The 19,154-nt window shown below is 42.5% G+C and overlaps 2 protein-coding genes across 2 annotated transcripts in view; both read left to right on the top strand.

The window, feature by feature from the left end:
- Positions 1 to 354: 354 nt before the first annotated feature.
- Positions 355 to 12,554, top strand: LOC311239882 (uncharacterized protein; the record flags this gene model as incomplete). Its single annotated transcript, XM_084328326.1, has 4 exons — positions 355 to 679; positions 1,994 to 2,071; positions 8,870 to 9,240; positions 12,540 to 12,554. The coding sequence occupies exons 2-4, from the start codon at positions 2,011 to 2,013 to the stop codon at positions 12,552 to 12,554; spliced, it is 447 nt and encodes a 148-aa protein (XP_084184452.1). The 5' UTR covers positions 355 to 679; positions 1,994 to 2,010.
- Positions 12,555 to 14,703: 2,149 nt separating this feature from the next.
- psmg3 (proteasome (prosome, macropain) assembly chaperone 3) overlaps positions 14,704 to 19,154 on the top strand; it is a 59,811-nt gene continuing 55,360 nt past the window's right edge. The window contains exon 1 of the mRNA XM_084328223.1: positions 14,704 to 14,780. The gene's annotated coding sequence lies outside the window, so the exon portion shown is untranslated. The remainder of the gene's footprint in view (positions 14,781 to 19,154) is intronic.

Below are 19,154 nucleotides of genomic sequence, written 5' to 3'. Positions count from 1 at the left end.
TCGATGCTAAATAAACCTATACGCATGCGTAAAATGTGCCAGATTTAATTTGACAGGCGTTACATTTTTATCAATATCTTGGCCATTTGTTGTGCTAGAATCAAGCCGAAAAAAGTGAGAGGAAGTTCTGAAGGAGGCGGAAGTTGACTGCCAGAAAATAACAGTAGAAGAAGAATGTAAGTGAGCGATCCGTTGTTTACAAGATCATTTCTGCAGAACACACGTTTTTCCAGCCAGCAAAACTTTAGCTTTAGTAGTTCGACTTATAACAGTAGTAGTAGCAGTAGCAGTAGTAGTAGTAGTAGTAGTCTAGTAGTAGTAGTAGTAGTAGTAGTAGTAGTAATTCGTCGTAATTCCACCAAATGGAGCGGTTTACGGCTTGAACGGAGCGAGTGACGTCATCTAAGATGGCCGCGCGTCGCTGTTAAACCAGCAGCTAACGTTTCTACAGCCAGACTGTTTACATTGAGGAGCTTTTAACTCGCTTCTCTGCTACAAAACCCTGATCAAAGGACCAGTTAAACACAACACAATGTGTTATCGGTCACCGTCAACTCCTCCGTGCAAACATGACTGACGTTGAACCCGATTGTGAAGCAGATTTGTTGTGAGTCGGAGCAGAGACATTAAACGAATCTCTTGCTAACGTCTCTGTGGCAGAACTGTACTGGATCAAAACGTAAGTACAGTTATATTCACATTGTTTTCCTCTTATCGCTCCTTTCTTGCAGCAGCAGCAGAAAGGAACCGTTGACACAGAACAACATAGTTCTCTAGGATGGCTGACAGTAGACGACTAAAAACCAAATTACAAACATCTCAAAACAAACTAGTCAGACTACTGCTTGACCTGACTCCTAGAACCCACCTCACCCCTGCACACTTTGCCAACCTAGGATGGCTTAGAGTAGACAACAGAGTACAGCAACTTGCAATGGGCCTGGTCTACAAGATACACTACACGACCAAGGTACCCATGTACATGTCAAAATACTTCCCAAAGGTCAGTGAATACCACGATCACAACACCAGAGGGAGCTCCACAAATCATGTAAAACCCAGATTCGGATCAAACAAGGGACTAAACACGTTTCGCAATTATGCCACAACAATGTGGAACGCCCTACCCAAAGCTGTAAAGGAATGTAAATCACTACCCACCTTCAAAAACACTCTCAAAGAACACCTACGGGAGACTGCAATTGAAAACTGGCCCCTACAAATGTCCTAACCCAGTTGTACAATAAAGACCAAGTATGGCTTTGTCAGTATTCCAATGTACAGCCCCACCGAACCCCACCCCACCTACCCAACCTCCTCCAATGTACAGTTTCCATGTCAAATGTATGTCAGTATTCCAATGTACAGTGTCCCCCCCCCTACCCAACCCCCCCCCCCCCCCCCCCCCACCTCCAATGTACAGCCCCACCCCACCTACCCAACCTCCCCCAATGCACAGTTTCTATGTCAAATGTATATACTCTTCTTCTGGATTTTTTTAGTGTCACAAACAGTACTGTATTTGAAAATCTGGTATGTCATAAATGTATAGATGTAGCAGTACTGTCTATCTGTATGTCATGTGTGTCATATGATGAATTGAAAATGGGGGACCCTGATGGAAACAAGACGAAAGTCTTTCTCAGGTCTGCATCCTCTTAACAATTGTATGTATTGAGCTGTACTGTACTGTACCCATTCTGCAATCTGTTAATAAACTTTTCAATCAATCAAGTAGTAGTAGTAGCAGTAGCAGTAGAAGTAGAAGAATCTTCATCGTTTGTAGATGACAACAACACAAGGTTAAGGCACTTATTTTGGAGATTTATTGCTTATGTTTAGTCAGTCACACTCTTACTGTACTTGTTGGGTTTGCAAAGAACACTCTTTGGATTGTAAATATGTGTATATGTGCTGTGCTGTGCTGTGTGCTGTATAAGATAAGAGATTCCTTGTTGAATGTTGAAAATAATGTGCTTTTTATTTTCTACAGTGAGGAGCAAGGAGCAGATGACCTGCCTTCAACCAGTTCAGTGCAGGCGAGACATGGAAGGAGGGCTAACCAAGACAGGTGAGAGACTTATTATTATTATTATTATTATTATTATTATTATTATTATTATTATTATTATTATTATTATTATTAGTGCTTTTGTTTAGTTATAACTCTGTTCATAGACAGAAACTGTTTTACTGCGTGGCACAATTGAGCAGTGTCTCTCTCACACACACACACACACACACACACACGTACGTACACATGAGTGTAGTGTATATATTTCTTTTGGATACACCTCAGGCATCCTGCACTCTATATGACTGCACTCTAGTCATATGTGTACTGTATATATGTATATTGAATATCCCACTTTACTTATCTTTTACTTTTTTACTGTAAAACTTATTTTTTTAACTTTTTTTTGTAAAAAAAACTTACTTTGACTGACTGTGTTAAAAAAAAGCATGCTGGTGATTGAGAATCAAATTTTCGTCTGTGTTTATTACCTGTGTATGGAGAAAATAATTATTTGTAAATTGAATTCTGTTCTGTTCTCTTTTGTTTATGTAAATATGCTACCTAGGGTGCATTTCCACAGTTTTATATGCTTGATTGAATATGTTTGCATTGGTTCATAGTAAAAATAACACATTTTCTCAATCTGATTTTGTGTTTTGTGTTGTACATTATGCAGTATACAGTATATACAGTATTATACAATATGAAAACTAACTTTCAGGTCATATATGTGAGGCTGTGCTGAAAAAAAGGATGCCAAACATACCATGGTAAAACATTTTAAAATGGGAATTATACAATTTAAATCAAAATTAGCTAAAACATTGAAAATATCCACCAACTCACTGACCTTTGGGAAGTATTTTGACATGTACATTGTGTAGTGTATCTTGTAGACCAGGCCCATTGCAAGTTGCTGTACTCTGTCGTCTACTCTAAGCCATCCTAGGTTGGCAAAGTGGGCAGGGGTGAGGTGGGTTCTAGGAGTCAGGTCAAGCAGTAGTCTGACTAGTTTGTTTTGAGATGTTTGTAATTTGGTTTTTAGTGCCTTTGAGGTGCTTTGGTACCATGAGGTGCAAGCATAGTCGTAGTACCCTTGAATGAGTGCTCCTGCCAGAGTCTTCAGGGTATTCTTGTTTACCAGAGAGGAGATCCGGTACAAGAATCGAGTTCGTTGGTTGACTTTTTTTACTACATTGGATGCCATTTTGTCACAGGAGAGATTAGCCTCTAGGATGGAACCCAGGTAGGTAATTTCATCTTTCCTTGTGACAATATTGTCACCCACTGTAACTGAGAAGCCGTCGGTCTTGCTGAGTTTGTTATTTGAACCGAAGAGAATGGACTCTGTTTTGCCCATGTGTAATGATAGTTTGTTGTCTGCGAGCCATATGCAGATTTTGCCTAGTTCCGAGCTGAGGGTTTTTTCAACCTGTAACTTGTTCTTCTCAGAGACCAGCAGGGCTGAGTCGTCCGCAAACAGGAACAAGTTGCAGTCACAAGCTGACGACATGCCATTTGCATAAATTAGGAACAGTAGTGGTCCTAGTATGCTTCCTTGTGGAACACCACAGTTCACTGTGAGGGGGGGGGGATAGGGTACCGTTTACCTCCACCATCTGTTCTCTCCCCTCCAGGTAGGATTGTATCCAGCTCACTGATAAACTATCAAAACCAATTGCTTTTAGCTTGTCAATCAGAATGGTGTGATTGACAGTGTCGAAGGCCTTTTGTAGGTCCAGCATGACCATGCCGCAGTATTTGCCCGTTCAAATAGACAAGGCATGTGTCAGTCGAGTGGGATGTTCTGAAGCCAGATTGGAATTCGTAGATTCGATTTTTTTCCGCAAGGTACTTTTCGACCTGTTCGTATACTATTTTTTCCATGACTTTCGAGATGGATGTAAGGATAGAAACAGGGCGGTAGTTGCCTGGGTCTAATTTGCTGCCCTTTTTGTGCAGGGGTGTTACTCTCGCAATTTTGAAGTCCTTGGGGACGTGTCCCTGTTTTATGGAGAGGTTTATTATGTGTGTGATGACTAGGGATGCCCCGATCGATCGGTCAATATAAATATGCGATCGGTGATCGGTGATGATGCTTTATTTTCGCCGATCGTCAAAACCGATCTCACTCGCTGAGTTCTGTCTCAGACACCGGGAGCTGCACACACTCCCACACAGTGGTGCGGCGTCTGCTCCTCCCTCCGGCCCCTCCCGCACGCAAACACGGTGTAGTCTAGTCTAAATAATAAACATAATCACGGTTATCTACCTCAACAACTGCATGTACGCGTCTCCCTGAGCTAACGTTAGCTACCGTTACAAAATGACCCAGTCAACCATTCACTTCCAGTCCAATACATGATGAGGCATTGTCTAACCGAGCGGTATCTAGCCGGCCAGCTACTGATAGCTCCTGACATCAACAAACGCTCCAGCAAGTCTGTATGATACCTCCGCTAGCTCACGTTAGCTGACGCCAGCTCACTGTTCAAAACGAAATGTCCCACTGAACTAAATAGTTCACTGAGGCGCTGTATCAACGTTATATAGCCGGCCAGCAGTAGCCACAGATGGCTCCTGATATCAATGTTTTATAACACTCATTCGATGCGTATTCGAGCTCAGGGTATGTTGTTGAATGTGATCAATAGGGTCCAGCTGCAGCTCCGGAGAATCCTGGCCGTAGCTGCAGGCTACTCGAGTATAGGGTGCAGCTCCGGAGAATCCTGGCCGTAGCTGGAGGCAGGGGGCAAAACTAGAGGCCGCCACCCGCCATTGGCGCTCAGTTTTTATGTTTGGCGCCTCCCACTGAGAGGTCTGCCCGCCGTGTGGCGGGCAATCAAATAGTCATGTGAAAACCGAAAATCATGATCCAATAGACCTGTCTCAAACCCTGCCCCTTTTCTTGATCCTCCAATCACAGCTGTCGCTTACCTCGGACTTTGTAGGAGGAAGTCCGAGGTAAGCGACAGCTGTGATTGGAGGATCAAGAAAAGAGGGCAGGGTTTGAGACAGGTCCATTCTTTAGCGGAGTTCTCACTCGCTGTCTCAGCACAGACACGCAGCGCATTGCTGCTCCTACCCCTCCCCACCTGTTTCTGTATGCTGCATGTAAACAGAGGCTATTGCCTCCGACAGTCACCGGTGTCTGGTAAAATTCAAATACTATGCGATATGGCCTAAATATGATATCACGATATTTTCTGACCTTTCGGCGATACACGATACGCATCACGATGTTTTTCTTTTTTTCCCCAAACAATTCATTATGAGGCTTACCAAGACAGTATTTGAGTTTGCAAGCTAACATTAAAGACAAAATAAAATACCCATGCATTTAGCATTTTTATATTATATATTAGATTTAGATTATTGGATTATTAGATTATATATTGCATATATTTAGCAATGAGATATTATATGATTTAGATATGAAATATGATGAATTGAAAATGGGGGACCCTGATGTAAACAAGACGAAAGTCTTTCGCTGGTCTGCATCCCCTTAACAATTGTATGTATTGAGCTGTACTGTACCCATTCTGCAATATGTTAATAAAGTTTTAAATCAATCAATAGGATTTTAGCATTTTTATGAAACTACTGTATATTTGTATGTCTCTAAATGTTTTGATGAATTGAAAATGGAGGACCCTTATGTAAAAAAGCCGAAAGTCTTTTTCTGGTCTTCATCCTCCAGTCAGTCCACTGTTGTTGTATTGAGCTGTACTGTATTGTACCCATTCTGCAATCGTTAATAACGTTCATTCATTCAATCATTCAGCCGGCAACAGAATAATTTTGATTGACAGTCGAGTCTGCCAATTACGTCACACCGCTTGTACCCGCCCTGCTGTTCTTAGCACCAATCGGCAAGCAGCGCTATTCTTTTTTTACTTCCTGAATGCCCTCCTTGATTTTAACGAGAGCTCAGCTCAACGACAACAACAACAGCTCACCGCAGCCGACGAGTGATTACTAGCGCACCGCAGCATGACAACGAGGCATAATGATTTTACTGCAACAAATGTTATAATAAAAGCCTTTCCATACATCTGTCTGATTGAAAACTTTATTAACAGACCGCAGAATGGGCACGCACAACTCGGCACGGACTGAGATATGAACAGTAACGCTTGCTATCTATTGCTATCTATGTCGTCATCGGACGTTGCTATGTTTGGGTAAATACGCTGATGTGTAACTATATAACGTGTAACTATATAATGTTGATGCCACAAAACGAATGCCTTTGTTAATCATAAGTACTAACTAACTTTGATGCAGTAGTGTGTGTGTGGGAGCGGCGTTGTTCAAAAGTTTGAACGGGGTGGACCAGATTGACGCGACACAATCCTCTTGGGCAAAACATCACGATATCCACGATACGTTAAAAAAGTGTATCGTTAATGAACTGTACCCGATATTTATATAATATCGTCATATCGCCCAGCCCTAATAACAATACAGTCCAATACACACTCAAAGACTGTGCTTTTTTTTTTTTTAAATAGAGACATCTTGTAACATTGCAATACAATTCAATGGACACTCAAGACTGCTTTTTCAAAAATAGAGACATCTTGTAACATTGCAATACAATTCAAGGACACTGCTTTAAAAAAAAATTAAAAAAAAAGATAGACAACTTTGTGAAAAACGTGTGAAAAAACTTGTGAAAGAACTTTGCAATTTGTGCAAAAAAAAGAGAAAATGTAAGTAAATTATGTGAGTCATCACAGCATTAGTGGCTGCAATGAGCGAGACCCCCTTGATGAGCGCCTGTAGCCCCCTCCTTTTCCCTGCCATGGCCTGCGCACCGTCAGAGCAAAAGCCCACACATAGGAAATAAGCAAACAGTCTTTATTGCTTTCAGTCTTTGACAAGGCAACACGCATGTCATCCTCAAGTCTCAACTTGGCCCTATATTTTGTTTTCAGAGCTGTCATGGATGAACAGCCAGCTTCACACAGATACTGTATGTGGTGCTGAATGGTATCAACACCTTAACTGCTGCATCATGAGATACTTGGTACTCAGCACCACACTCTGAAACTAGCTCTCCAGGTGGTATCAGATGAGATTTCAAAGAGTTCTGGATGGAGATGTCAGGAAGCTTTGTCTCAATGTTGTCTGTAAAGTTTTTTTTATCCAGAGTAACTTGGTGATCCTTTTCTGTGTTTTATTAAATAATGATTTTCAGATTTTGAGAAATGGTATTTTCATGGAGAACAGTGCAGCTGCAACAGATAGCACTTTAGTGATAATTTTCTGTAATAATAATAATAAAAAAAAAAAAATTATATAAATCTCAAGGCCCCCCCTGTCATGCCTCTGCGCCCCCCCTGGGGGGCGCGCCCCCCACTTTGAGAAACACTGGTCTAGTCAGTGTGGGACCTTCGTGAGATAACGTTAGCTACCGTTACAAAATGACCCAGTCAACTATTCAATTAGTTTAATACATGAGGCATTGTGTAACGTTATCCAGCCGGCTAGCTACTGATAGCTCCCGACATCAACAAATGCTCCAGCAATAGTCCAGTGCATAATACCTCCGTTGGCTAGGTAGCTCACTAGTCACTACGAAATGTCGCAGTAAACTAAATAGTTCACTGAGGCACTGTCCCAACGCCATCCAGCAGTAGCTATAGCTCCTGACATCAATGTCCTACAACAACATGCGTATTCGAGTCCCTGGCTTACATCGCATGAGGGCTGCTGAATAGGGTCCAGCTGTAGCTCAGGAGAATCCTTTTGCATGCTGAATGTAGCGTTTAGGGCTCAGCTGCAGCGCCGGAGAATCCTTGCTGGAGCTGGAGGCCACTCGAGTATACACACAGACAGTGGAGCTGTTTTCAGACAGCGAGGTGGCGAAGTCTCGCAGATAACACAATCACAAGTATGATTATATAATATATATATTTTATTAAAAAAAAAATTTATATAAAATAATAATTTTTTTTTATCAAAAAAAAGTTGGCGGGTAAGAAATATGCTTGGCGGGTAGATTCTTCCCATCTACCCGCCACTGGCCGGTGAGTCAAAAAGTTAATTTCGCTCCCTGGCTGGAGGCTACTAGAGTACACACAGACAGTGGAGCTTGTTGCGTGGTGGCGATGTCTCGCAGATAATACAAGTACAAGTCTAATTATATAATATATATATTTTATAAAAAAATATAAATTATATAAAATAATTAAAAAAAATTTTTAATCAAAAACGATCGGATCGGTATCGGCCGATATGGCTCACGACCATCGGTGATCGGTATCGGTGGCAAAAAAACGTGATCGGGGCATGACTGGGGTGATGGCGGCTGCTGAGTCTCTGAGGAATTTGGAGGGGATGTTGTCATGGCCAGTGGCCTTGTTCGGTTGGAGGGCGCTCAGTTTTTTAAGTACCTCATCTGTAGTTACCATTTCCAGTTTGAAGTCGTCTTTGTGGACGCCTAGGTTCTTGTAGTATGCTACTATGTGTTCTACCCCATACTGCCCTGAGTGGGAGGGTAGTTTGTTTACCAGTGTTGTGGCTATGTTTGTGAAGAAAGTGTTTAAGTACTTGGCTAAATCCAGTTTGTCTGTGATGAGCGTGTTGTCCGTCTTTATGTTTATGTTTGAGAACCTGGTTTTAAGTTTTTTACTGCAAATTGAGTAATTTCCAAAGTTCACGTGGTTTATTTTTGTTTTCCTCAGTTTTGTCACTGACTGAACTGTCCTGGGGCACAGGAAGAACATACTGACTGAACTGTCCCGGGGCACAGGAAGAACATGTGTGAATTCTTAAAATGGGTGGCTTTCCAATGGTGACAGCAATTACAACTATTCATGTTATTATTCTGCCTCCCTCCAGACCCCCCACAGCTCTCTGTCTGTGAAGAGGAGGTTCCCCCTGAGCAGCAGGAGAGGAGCCCCAGTCTGAGCCAGGAGCAGACAGAGCTCCTACAGATGAAAGAGGAACAGGAGGAACTCTGGACCAGTCAGGGGGGAGAGCAGCTTCAAGGTCTGGAGGAGGCTGGTATCATCAAGTTCACATTCAACCCTGTCCCTGTGAAGAGTGAACATGATGAAGAGAAACCTCAGTCCTCATGGTTTAACCAAACCCAGGACCCAGAGCTCCTACAGATTAAAGAGGAACAGGAGGAACTCTGGACCAGTCAGGAGGGAGAGCAGCTTCAAGGTCTGGAGGAGGCTGATATCAAGTTCACTTTCAACCCTGTCCCTGTGAAGAGTGAAGATGATGAAGAGAAACCTCAGTCCTCATGGTTTAACCAAACCCAGGACCCAGAGCTCCTACAGATTAAAGAGGAACAGGAGGAACTCTGGACCAGTCAGGAGGGAGAGCAGCTTCAAGGTCTGGAGGAGGCTGATATCAAGTTCACTTTCAACCCTGTCCCTGTGAAGAGTGAACATGATGAAGAGAAACCTCAGTCCTCATGGTTTAACCAAACCCAGGACCCAGAGCTCCTACAGATTAAAGAGGAACAGGAGGAACTCTGGACCAGTCAGGAGGGAGAGCAGCTTCAAGCTCTGGAGGAGGCTGATATCAAGTTCACTTTCAACCCTGTCCCTGTGAAGAGTGAAGATGATGAAGAGAAACCTCAGTCCTCATGGTTTAACCAAACCCAGACTGAGGAAAACAGAGAGACCGAGCCTCTAGCCAGCACCTCAACAGAACAGATGAAAACAGAACCTGATGGAGAGGACTGTGGATTATCAGAACCAGTCAGTAACTTTGCTGGTGATTTAGAACCAACTACAGATGGCCAGCTCCTCTCTTCAGACTCTTCTGGAAGGGATACTGATGACAGTGATGATTGGCTGGAGACTAGTGAACCTCATCCTGGTTTAAACTCACTGACATCAAAGAAGACACAGAAAAACAAAGGACAGAGTTTGTCTAACAGCAACCAGTTCAAGAGCTCTGTGGTTTCATCCCATGAGGTGAAATTATCAAACCAAATACCATGTGAGACCTGGAGCTGTAAAGTGTGTGGGAAATGTTTTCCTAATAGGAACGCTTTAATGCTCCATCTTAAAGCCCATTCTAGTGACTGTGGTTTGTGTGGAAAACATTTAGAACCCACAGAGAGCTTAAAACTTCACCTTCAAACTCACAGCACATGTACTGTTTGTGGCAAGAAACATACTGGCATTACACTCTTGGAAGCACATATGAGAAGCCATACTGGGGAAAAGCCCTATAGTTGCACACTGTGTCCTAAAAGATATAGTCGAAAATCTCACCTAAAAGAACATATAAGACGCCATACCGGGGAAAAGCCCTATAGTTGCACACTGTGTCCTAAAAGATATACTACACAGGGACACCTGAATTTTCACATGAGAAGCCATACTGAGAAAAAGCCCTATAGTTGCACACTGTGTCCTAAAAGATTTAGTCGAAAATCTCACCTAAAAGAACATATAAGACGCCATACTGGGGAAAAGCCCTATAGTTGCACACTGTGTCCTAAAAGATATATTACACTGGGAGAGCTGAATATTCACAAGAGAAGCCATACTGGGGAAAAGCCCTATAGTTGCACCCTGTGATAAAATATTTGGTGCAAAACGTGACTTAAAAGTACATATCAGAACTCATACTCGGGGAAAAAACATTTAGTCGTGAAGTTTGTGGGAAAGGATTTACTCGGAAGGCATATATAAAGACACACATGAGGATTCACACCAGAGAAGAAACAAACTCACGTCCCTCCCTCCCTCATCTAGTTCACATTCAACCCCGTCCCTGTTAACTCATTGACCGCCACGCTCTTTTCCCATCTTTACTCAATGGCGCCAGCGTTATTGACCATTTTAGCGATGTTTGCGGACCCATCGTGTGTTCTGTATTATAGCTATGGAGACAATAGTATGGCTCATTTGACAGGCATTGTTTATAGTCCAAGACTGACTAACCAGTTAATTTCGACATAGTTTGTGCGCTATTCCATGCAAATTATTATTATAATCTTTTTTTACAGTGCAATAAAATAGTTCTGGATTTCGGTTCAACAGTTCAAAGTCGTCTTTACCTTCTCTGTTTGGTATCCACAGTTTAAAACTTGACAGTCTTCCCTCCTGTCTTATACCCACTTTGACCCTTCGAACCTCCCTCTCAGGGTGCAGTTCCCTCTCAGGGTGCAGTTCCCTCTCAGAGTGCAGTTCCCTCTCAGAGTGCAGTTCTCTCTCAGGGTGCAGTTCCCTCTCAGGGTGCAGTTCCCTCTCAGAGTGCAGTTCCCTCTCAGAGTGCAGTTCCCTCTCAGAGTGCAGTTCCCTCTCAGAGTGCAGTTCCCTCTCAGAGTGCAGTTCCCTCTCAGGGTGCAGTTCCCTCTCAGGGCGCAGTTCCCTCTCAGGGTGCAGTTCCCTCTCAGGGTGCAGTTCCCTCTCAGGGTGCAGTTCCCTCTCTCAGGGTGCAGTTCCCTCTCAGAGTGCAGTTCCCTCTCTCAGGGTGCAGTTCCCTCTCAGGGTGCAGTTCCCTCTCAGGGTGCAGTTCCTTCTCAGGGTGCAGTTCCCTCTCTCAGGGTGCAGTTCCCTCTCAGGGTGCAGTTCCCTCTCTCAGGGTGCAGTTCCCTCTCAGGGTGCAGTTCCCTCTCAGGGTGCAGTTCCCTCTCAGGGTGCAGTTCCCTCTCTCAGGGTGCAGTTCCCTCTCTCAGGGTGCAGTTCCCTCTCTCAGGGTGCAGTTCCCTCTCTCAGGGTGCAGTTCCCTCTCAGGGTGCAGTTCCCTCTCAGGGTGCAGTTCCCTCTCTCAGGGTGCAGTTCCCTCTCTCAGGGTGCAGTTCCCTCTCTCAGGGTGCAGTTCTAGGCCTGGTTCCTACACAGTTTTAAAGCCTGACAGTCTCTTGTTTGATACCCACACAGTTTAATACCTGACAGTTTTGAACCTGTAATAAAAAGCAATAGACAGAGTAAAATAATACAGTGCAATAATAGAATAGTAGAATAGAATAGATAGTAAAATTATGCAATAGAATGGACAGAGTAAAATAGTGCTACAGTACAATCAACATAATGAATAAAGGAAGATCCGGTCAGTTTGTTGTAGGCCTCAGTGTGGCGTGTATGATTGAGTGATTGATCGAAAACTTTATTAACAGATTGCAGAATGGGTACAATACAGTACAGCTCAATACACATAATTGTTAAGGGGATGCAGACCAGAGAAAGACTTTCATCTTGTTTACATCAGGGTCCCCCATTTTCAATTCATCATAACATATTATGACATACACAACATACAGATACAGTACTGCTACATCTATACATTTATGACATACCAGATTTACAAATACAGTACTGTTTGTGATACAAAAAGAGTCTAAAAAAGAGAGTATATACATTTGACGTAGAAATTGTACATTGGAGGAGGTTGGGTAGGTGGGGGGGGAACTGTACATTGGAGGTGGGTGGGGGAAACTGTACAAGCAAAACTGTACATTGGAATATGGACTAAACCTTACTTCATCATCTATGTTTATTATGTAATCCTTCCTTATGTTTTCATGTTGTTCACCACACAGAAGGAGGCCCCTTAATTCAGCCTGACTGTGGGCAGTGACCTTCACATATACTGAATATATCATACATATAGTATATAACATAATATACTGTTTAATGTGTCCCAGCATTGACTACTGATAAAAGCAGCTTAAAATGTGTTTGTTCTTTGTTCGTTTTTTTCCCCTTCCTTTCCTTTATTCTTTGACATGTTTCTTTACATTTTTTTAATTCCTTTTAAATCAACTATTCCATATGATGTAACCTTTTTCAATGTACGTAAAGCACGTTGAAATTGCCTCTGTGGCACGGCTGAGTGGCGCAGTGGGCAAGGCGCTCGCCACACAGTTCGAGCTGCTGCGGTGAAAAGATGCGACAGGCTGCCTCCTCGTGTACCGGAGGGGACACGTGATGCAAGGCTTCTATCCTCACTACAGCCAACCAGTGGGAGGCATAGTCTAGCAACGTTCAAGACAGGGGAGGGGAGAATTGGAAATATGAAATTGGGATGGGGATATATTATATAAATATCCCCATTTTCTATTTTTCTCCCATATATATATATAGTAAGAGTAGGTAAGGGATATGTACAGATATAGATATAGTATTAACATGTACAGTGATACAGGTATAAAGACACTATGGTAGTAAGTCATACTGGCCAGCAGCGTAACTAGTAAGAGTAGGTAAGGGACATGTACAAAATGTATAGATAGATAGAGGCTAGTATCTACAGATCTACAAAGGATTATATGCAGGTATGTACAGACAGATGTGGATATATGTAAATGCAGCTATGGTTAACAGTTGGTTAATATAGTTATATTCGCGTACAATTTTATATGTTTATTTTTGCATATTAATAATAATACTCAGGATTGTATTTCATATGGGTTTATATAGATAATATGAGTGGCGCATGATTTCTTTTTGCTTGTGCAATTATTTAGTCTCACAAGACTTGTTTCCCACTTAATATCCGGTGACGTGTTTCCGCCTTTCTTTGAGACCCGACATGACTTGATGGATGGCTGTCTTGACTTTGCGGTCAATTCAAGCAAGTAAAATAGTTGTCTAACACAAGACAATATAACAAGAAAAAGGACAAAGACACAACACAATCGATGTTCTCTTATACTGTCTGGCACGCAGCCAATAAGGTATTGATTGCTATGGATGATGATTTTCGTTATATGTTGACGGTTGATGTTAGCTACGTTTTTGATGGGCTTTCAATTGCTAATGGTATCATTTGTATGTATTTACGGTTTGGATGGAGAATGGACAAGCTTCATTAAAATCAGTTCAAGAAATCTACTTGTATACTGCGTCGTGCCTGGAGGATGTCACAATATATATGGATAGATACATATTAATACAACAACTCTGTACATACATCTGATTAGCACTATTGCTCAGTAGTATGAATGAATGAAAACTTTATTATTATAACAGATTGCAGAATGGGTACAATACAGTATGGCTCAATACACACAATTGTTAAGGGGATGCAGACCAGAGAAAGACTTTCGTCTTGTTTACATCAGGGTCCCCCATTTTCAATTCATATAGACATTTATGACATACACAACATACATGACATTTATGGCATAGGGACATATAGGTATTTAGTACTGATACATTTGTGACATAAACGGTATTCCAATATACAGTACTGTTACCCCTAGATCCTGACAGAGTATATACATATGATGGGGAGGGGACTGTACATTAGGAGGGGGTGGGTGGGTGGGAGAGAAATATACATACGGCGGGGAGGGAATATATACATGCGGTGGGGAGGAGACTGTCTATTAGGAGGTGGTGGGGGTTTTGGGCATTTACGGTGGCCAGTTTCGAATTGCAGCCTCCCGTAGGTGCTCTTTAAGAGCGGTTTTGAATGTGGGCAGGGATTCACATTCCTTTACAGCTTTGGGTAGGGCGTTCCACATTGTTGTGGCATAATTGCGAAACGTGTTATAATGTACTGATGATTGCTCTACTACTGTGTAGATGCAACAACATTCTCAATACTGACAGACATGTCAAATTTACCGTAGCTCCCTCTGACCAATCCCAACGCTCCAAATTCTACCAAGGCGGGTCTTAGTTGTCGGGCTGTTGGTGGGATCCGTGACGTCACATCCTCCTTGGTTCAGAAACACGGCGCACGCGGGAGGAATGATGACTTGACGTTTGACGTAATTGTTGTGGCTGTTCTTCCAGCACGTGCGCGCGCCGCCGGTACGAAAAGAAAACACACGGTGAGAAAATAATGTCTTAGTTTTTATTGCTATTCTCGAAAAGTTATTATTGACCACCGCAACACTTCCGGTATGTTGAGCTCATAGCTGGGGGGGGGGTGATACAATGAATGAATTTTGATTAGAGAGCCTTGACGTTAGTGGTTAGCTTAGCTACAACCACTTACACCAAGGCTCTAATCAACATTCATTCATGTTATATTATATGCCCCCTTCCCCCCCACAAGCTCCATGTAACGCGGAAGTGCAGTGGTCTGTAGTGCTTGTTGTGTGTACCCTAACCCCCTCACGAGCTCCATGTAACGCGGAAGTGCAGTGGTCTGTAGTGTTGTTGTGTGTACCCTGACCCCCTCACGAGCTCCATGTAACGCGGAAGTGCAGTGGTCTGTAGTGTTGTTGTGTGTACCCTGACTCCCTCACGAGCTCCATGTAACGCGGAAGTGCAGTGGTCTGTAGTGTTGTTGTGTGTACCCTGACCCCCTCACGAGCTCCATGTAACGCGGAAGTGCAGTGGTCTGTGGTTTTGATTGATTGATTGAAAAGTGTATTAGCAGATTGCAGAATGGGTACAGTACAGCTCAATACATACAATTGTTAAGGGGATGCAGACCAGAGAAAGACTTTCGTCTTGTTTACATCAGGGTCCCCCATTTTCAATTCATCATAACATATATGACATACATGACATACAGATAGACAGTACTGACTGCTACATGTATTTATGACATATCAGATTTGCAAATACAGTACTGTTTGTGATACAAAAAGTGTCCAGAAAAAGAGTGTATATACATTTGACGTAGAAACTGTACATTGGAGGAGGTTGGGTGGGTGGGGTGGGTGGGGGCTGTACATTGGAGGTGGGGGGGGGGGGACACTGTACATTGTACATTGGAATACTGACAACGCCATACTTGGTCATTTACTGTACAACTGGTTTAGGACATTTGTAGGGGCCAGTTTTGAATTGCAGTCTCCTGTAGGTGTTCTTTCAGATAGTTTTTGAAAGTGGGTAGTGATTCACATTCCTTTACAGCTTTGGGTAGGGCGTTCCACATTGATGTGGCATAATTGCGAAACGTGTTTAGTCCCTTGTTTGAGCCGAATCTGGGTTTAACATGATTTGTGGAGCTCCCTCTGGTGTTGTGATCGTGGTATTCACTGACCTTTGGGAAGTATTTTGACATGTACATGGGTACCTTGGTCGCGTAGTGTATCTTGTAGACCAGGCCCATTGCAAGTTGCTGTACTCTGTCGTCTACTCTAAGCCATCCTAGGTTGTCAAAGTGGGCAGGGGTGAGGTGGGTTCTAGGAGTAAGGTCAAGCAGTAGTCTGACTAGCTTGTTTTGAGATGTTTGTAATTTGTTTTTTAGTGCCTTTGAGGTGCTTTAGTACCATGAGGTGCAAGCATAGTCGTAGTACCCTTGAATGAGTGCTCCTGCCAGAGTCGTCAGGGTATTCTTGTTTACCAGGGAGGAGATCCGGTACAAGAATCGAGTTCGTTGATTGACTTTTCTTATTACATTGGATGCCATCTTGTCACAGGAAAGATTAGCCTCTAGGATGGAACCCAGGTAGGTAATTTCATCTTTCCTTGTGACAATATTGTCACCCACTGTAACCGAGAAGCCGTCGGTCTTGCTGAGTTTGTTATTTTAACCGAAGAGAATGGTGCTTGTGATTTGTGTAACCCACGTCCGGTCAGTTGTAACCCCGTTTCCGGACAATATAGGAAGTAGTGACTGAATGAATGAATGAAAACTTTATTTAACAGATTACAGAATGGGTACAATAAAATACAGTACAGTACACACAATTGTTAAGGGGATGCAGACCAGAGAAAGACTTTCGTCTTGTTTACATCAAGGTCCCCCATTTTCAATTCATCATAACATATATGACATAGACATACAGATATACAGTCAGCCAGGGCTCTACGCTAACCTTTTTCACTAGGGGCAGTGCTCCTAAATGAAAAAAGTTAGGAGCACACAAAGAAATTTAGGAGCACCCAAAAATATTTAGGAGCACAGTGAAAATATTTCAAGTAAAAGAGTTTTTTTTTTTTTTTTTTTTTTTTTTAAATAAATGTATATTTGTACTGTGCGTGCATGTGTGTAAATTAGCTCTTGCTACAACCCTGCATGTTTACATTTTGTATTTTGTACTTGATGTTCATTAACATGTGCTGTCCCTATCAAATAAACTATCAAATCAAACTACTGCTACAAAAGTAACAGTCACTTAACTTTAGCTTTTGCCCCTTTTATGCATACAATGCCTATGTTTTGGCTGTGTTTCTCTTCTAGAGAAATAATCCTTTCAGGGTTGCCTATTGAAATACTGTACACCTCCAGTACAGAAACATTGTTTATGAGTTTGCGTGTTAGGTAGACCATTGATTGACAGTCGAGTCTGCCAATTACGTCACACCGCTTGCACTTCGGCCGTCCGGCGCTGCAGCTGGGCCCTAACCTCGTTCCCAGCTTTATCTCGAGAGAGCTGGACCCTATTGCCCACGTCTGCTGTTCATAACGCTAGCCAAGTTAGCTGTACACACATACACAGTGGGCCAGTTACTTTGGTGTAGGGGTGTAACAATGCATCGATCCTAAGGGGGAAATTCAACTGCATAGATTTGAAAATGTTAGAATCGATTATCGCAATTTGAATGTGTACACAGTGTTATGTTGTTATCATGTCCGTTACAGTCAACACAACGGCATACGCTACTGCATCAACATTATGATCAACAAAGCAAGGCATTCGTTTTGTTGCATTAAGTTACGTTATATTACTATTGCTATCGCTAAATCTAGGTGTTCTAAAATATATTGCTATTGGTAAGACTAGAAGTTACATGTATCGGGGAAACTCTCGCATATCGCAATGGTGGCGTTTCAGGAAGTAAACAAGCCAAATGAGAGCTTCCGATTGGTCATTTGCTTTCTTTCTCATGAAACCAGTCACGTCACTCTACTGTGATTGGACCGTTGGCTTGAGTGCAATGTGGGACTTGTAGTTTTTTAACGATCTCACAGCGGAGGAAAAAAAAGACGAGAGAGGCTATAATCTGTATTCGCACAGCGTGCGCGTAATTGATTTTTACGGTTCGCACACATATTTTTAGGGGCATATGCGAGCAATTTGGTCGCACTGTAGAGCCCTGACAGTACTGCTATACATTTATGATATACAAGATATACAGTACTGTTTAAGAGACAGAGTTTCTAAAAGAGAGTATATACGTTTCCGGACTATAGAGAAAGTAGTGTAGAGATTGTATGTAAACTACATTCCAAAACAAAAGTGAGGAGTAGGTCTCATTAAAAAGCACATTTGAGGACCGCCTTTCTCGGCTGTTGTCCTTGAAGATGCGTCAAAATCATGCAACGGTAATGTTAGCTACATCTAAAATAAATACTTAGAAAAATGCTTACTATTCAATCCGTTGTGGATAGTCTGCATAATCTAGTACATTTACATTTACATTTAGTCATTTAGCTGACGCTTTTATCCAAAGCGACGTACAAGTTCTGTACGATAAGTCATCAGGAAGGGCACAACTCTATCAGCTGAGTAACAATGTTCATGAAAGTGTTGGGTGCTACAGTGTAGGTTAGTTTATTAGGACAAGTGTAGTAAGGTTAGTTAGGGTTAGATTAGGGCTGGGTGATAAAACGATAACGATAACTATCGCGATAAATTATTTCCTCGAAATAAACATGAAACGTGGTCGCAAAGTTTCGATATATCGATTTTCCAAGCTTGGCTCCGTTCAGCCTCGGCTCAGCTCACTCACTAACAACAACCAACGTTACGTGATGACGTGTTTACGCACAACAGCTAACAACCAATCAGTGAAGGAGATGGCCGAGAGCGAAATATACCCGGAAGGAGGTAGGACTCACTCAACAAGGCTTGCTAGGCTAATTAGCTTGCACGCCGATGTTTTATATATTTACGTGCCGAGTATGTGTGTGACGTGAATTCTGAGGCCACGTTTATAGTAGTGGGGATATACAGTGGACGTCGTTTCAATATATTGTGGCGGAAGAGAGTATTTTAGTGTAATATTTAGCACATTGTCATGGAATACAGCGCTTAGATACTACAGGCTTGCTAGGCTAATTAGCTTGCACGGCGACGTTTTATATATTTACGTGCCGAGTATGTGTGTGTTTTGAATTCTGAGGCCACGTTTATAGTAGTGTGGGGTATACAGTTCGGGGTAGAACACATAGTAGCTTTCTACAAAAACCTAGGGGTCCGCAAGGACGACTTCAAGCTGGAAACGGTAACAACAGATGAGGTACTCAATAAACTGAGCGCCCTCCAACCTAACAAGGCCACTGGCCATGACAACATCCCCTC

The sequence above is a fragment of the Notolepis coatsorum genome (assembly GCF_963971535.1).
Source record: "Notolepis coatsorum genome assembly, chromosome: 14".
NCBI classification, from domain to species: Eukaryota; Metazoa; Chordata; class Actinopteri; order Aulopiformes; family Paralepididae; genus Notolepis; species Notolepis coatsorum.
Note: the sequence above shows the minus strand (reverse complement) of the source record. Positions and strands in the feature narration are given on the sequence as shown.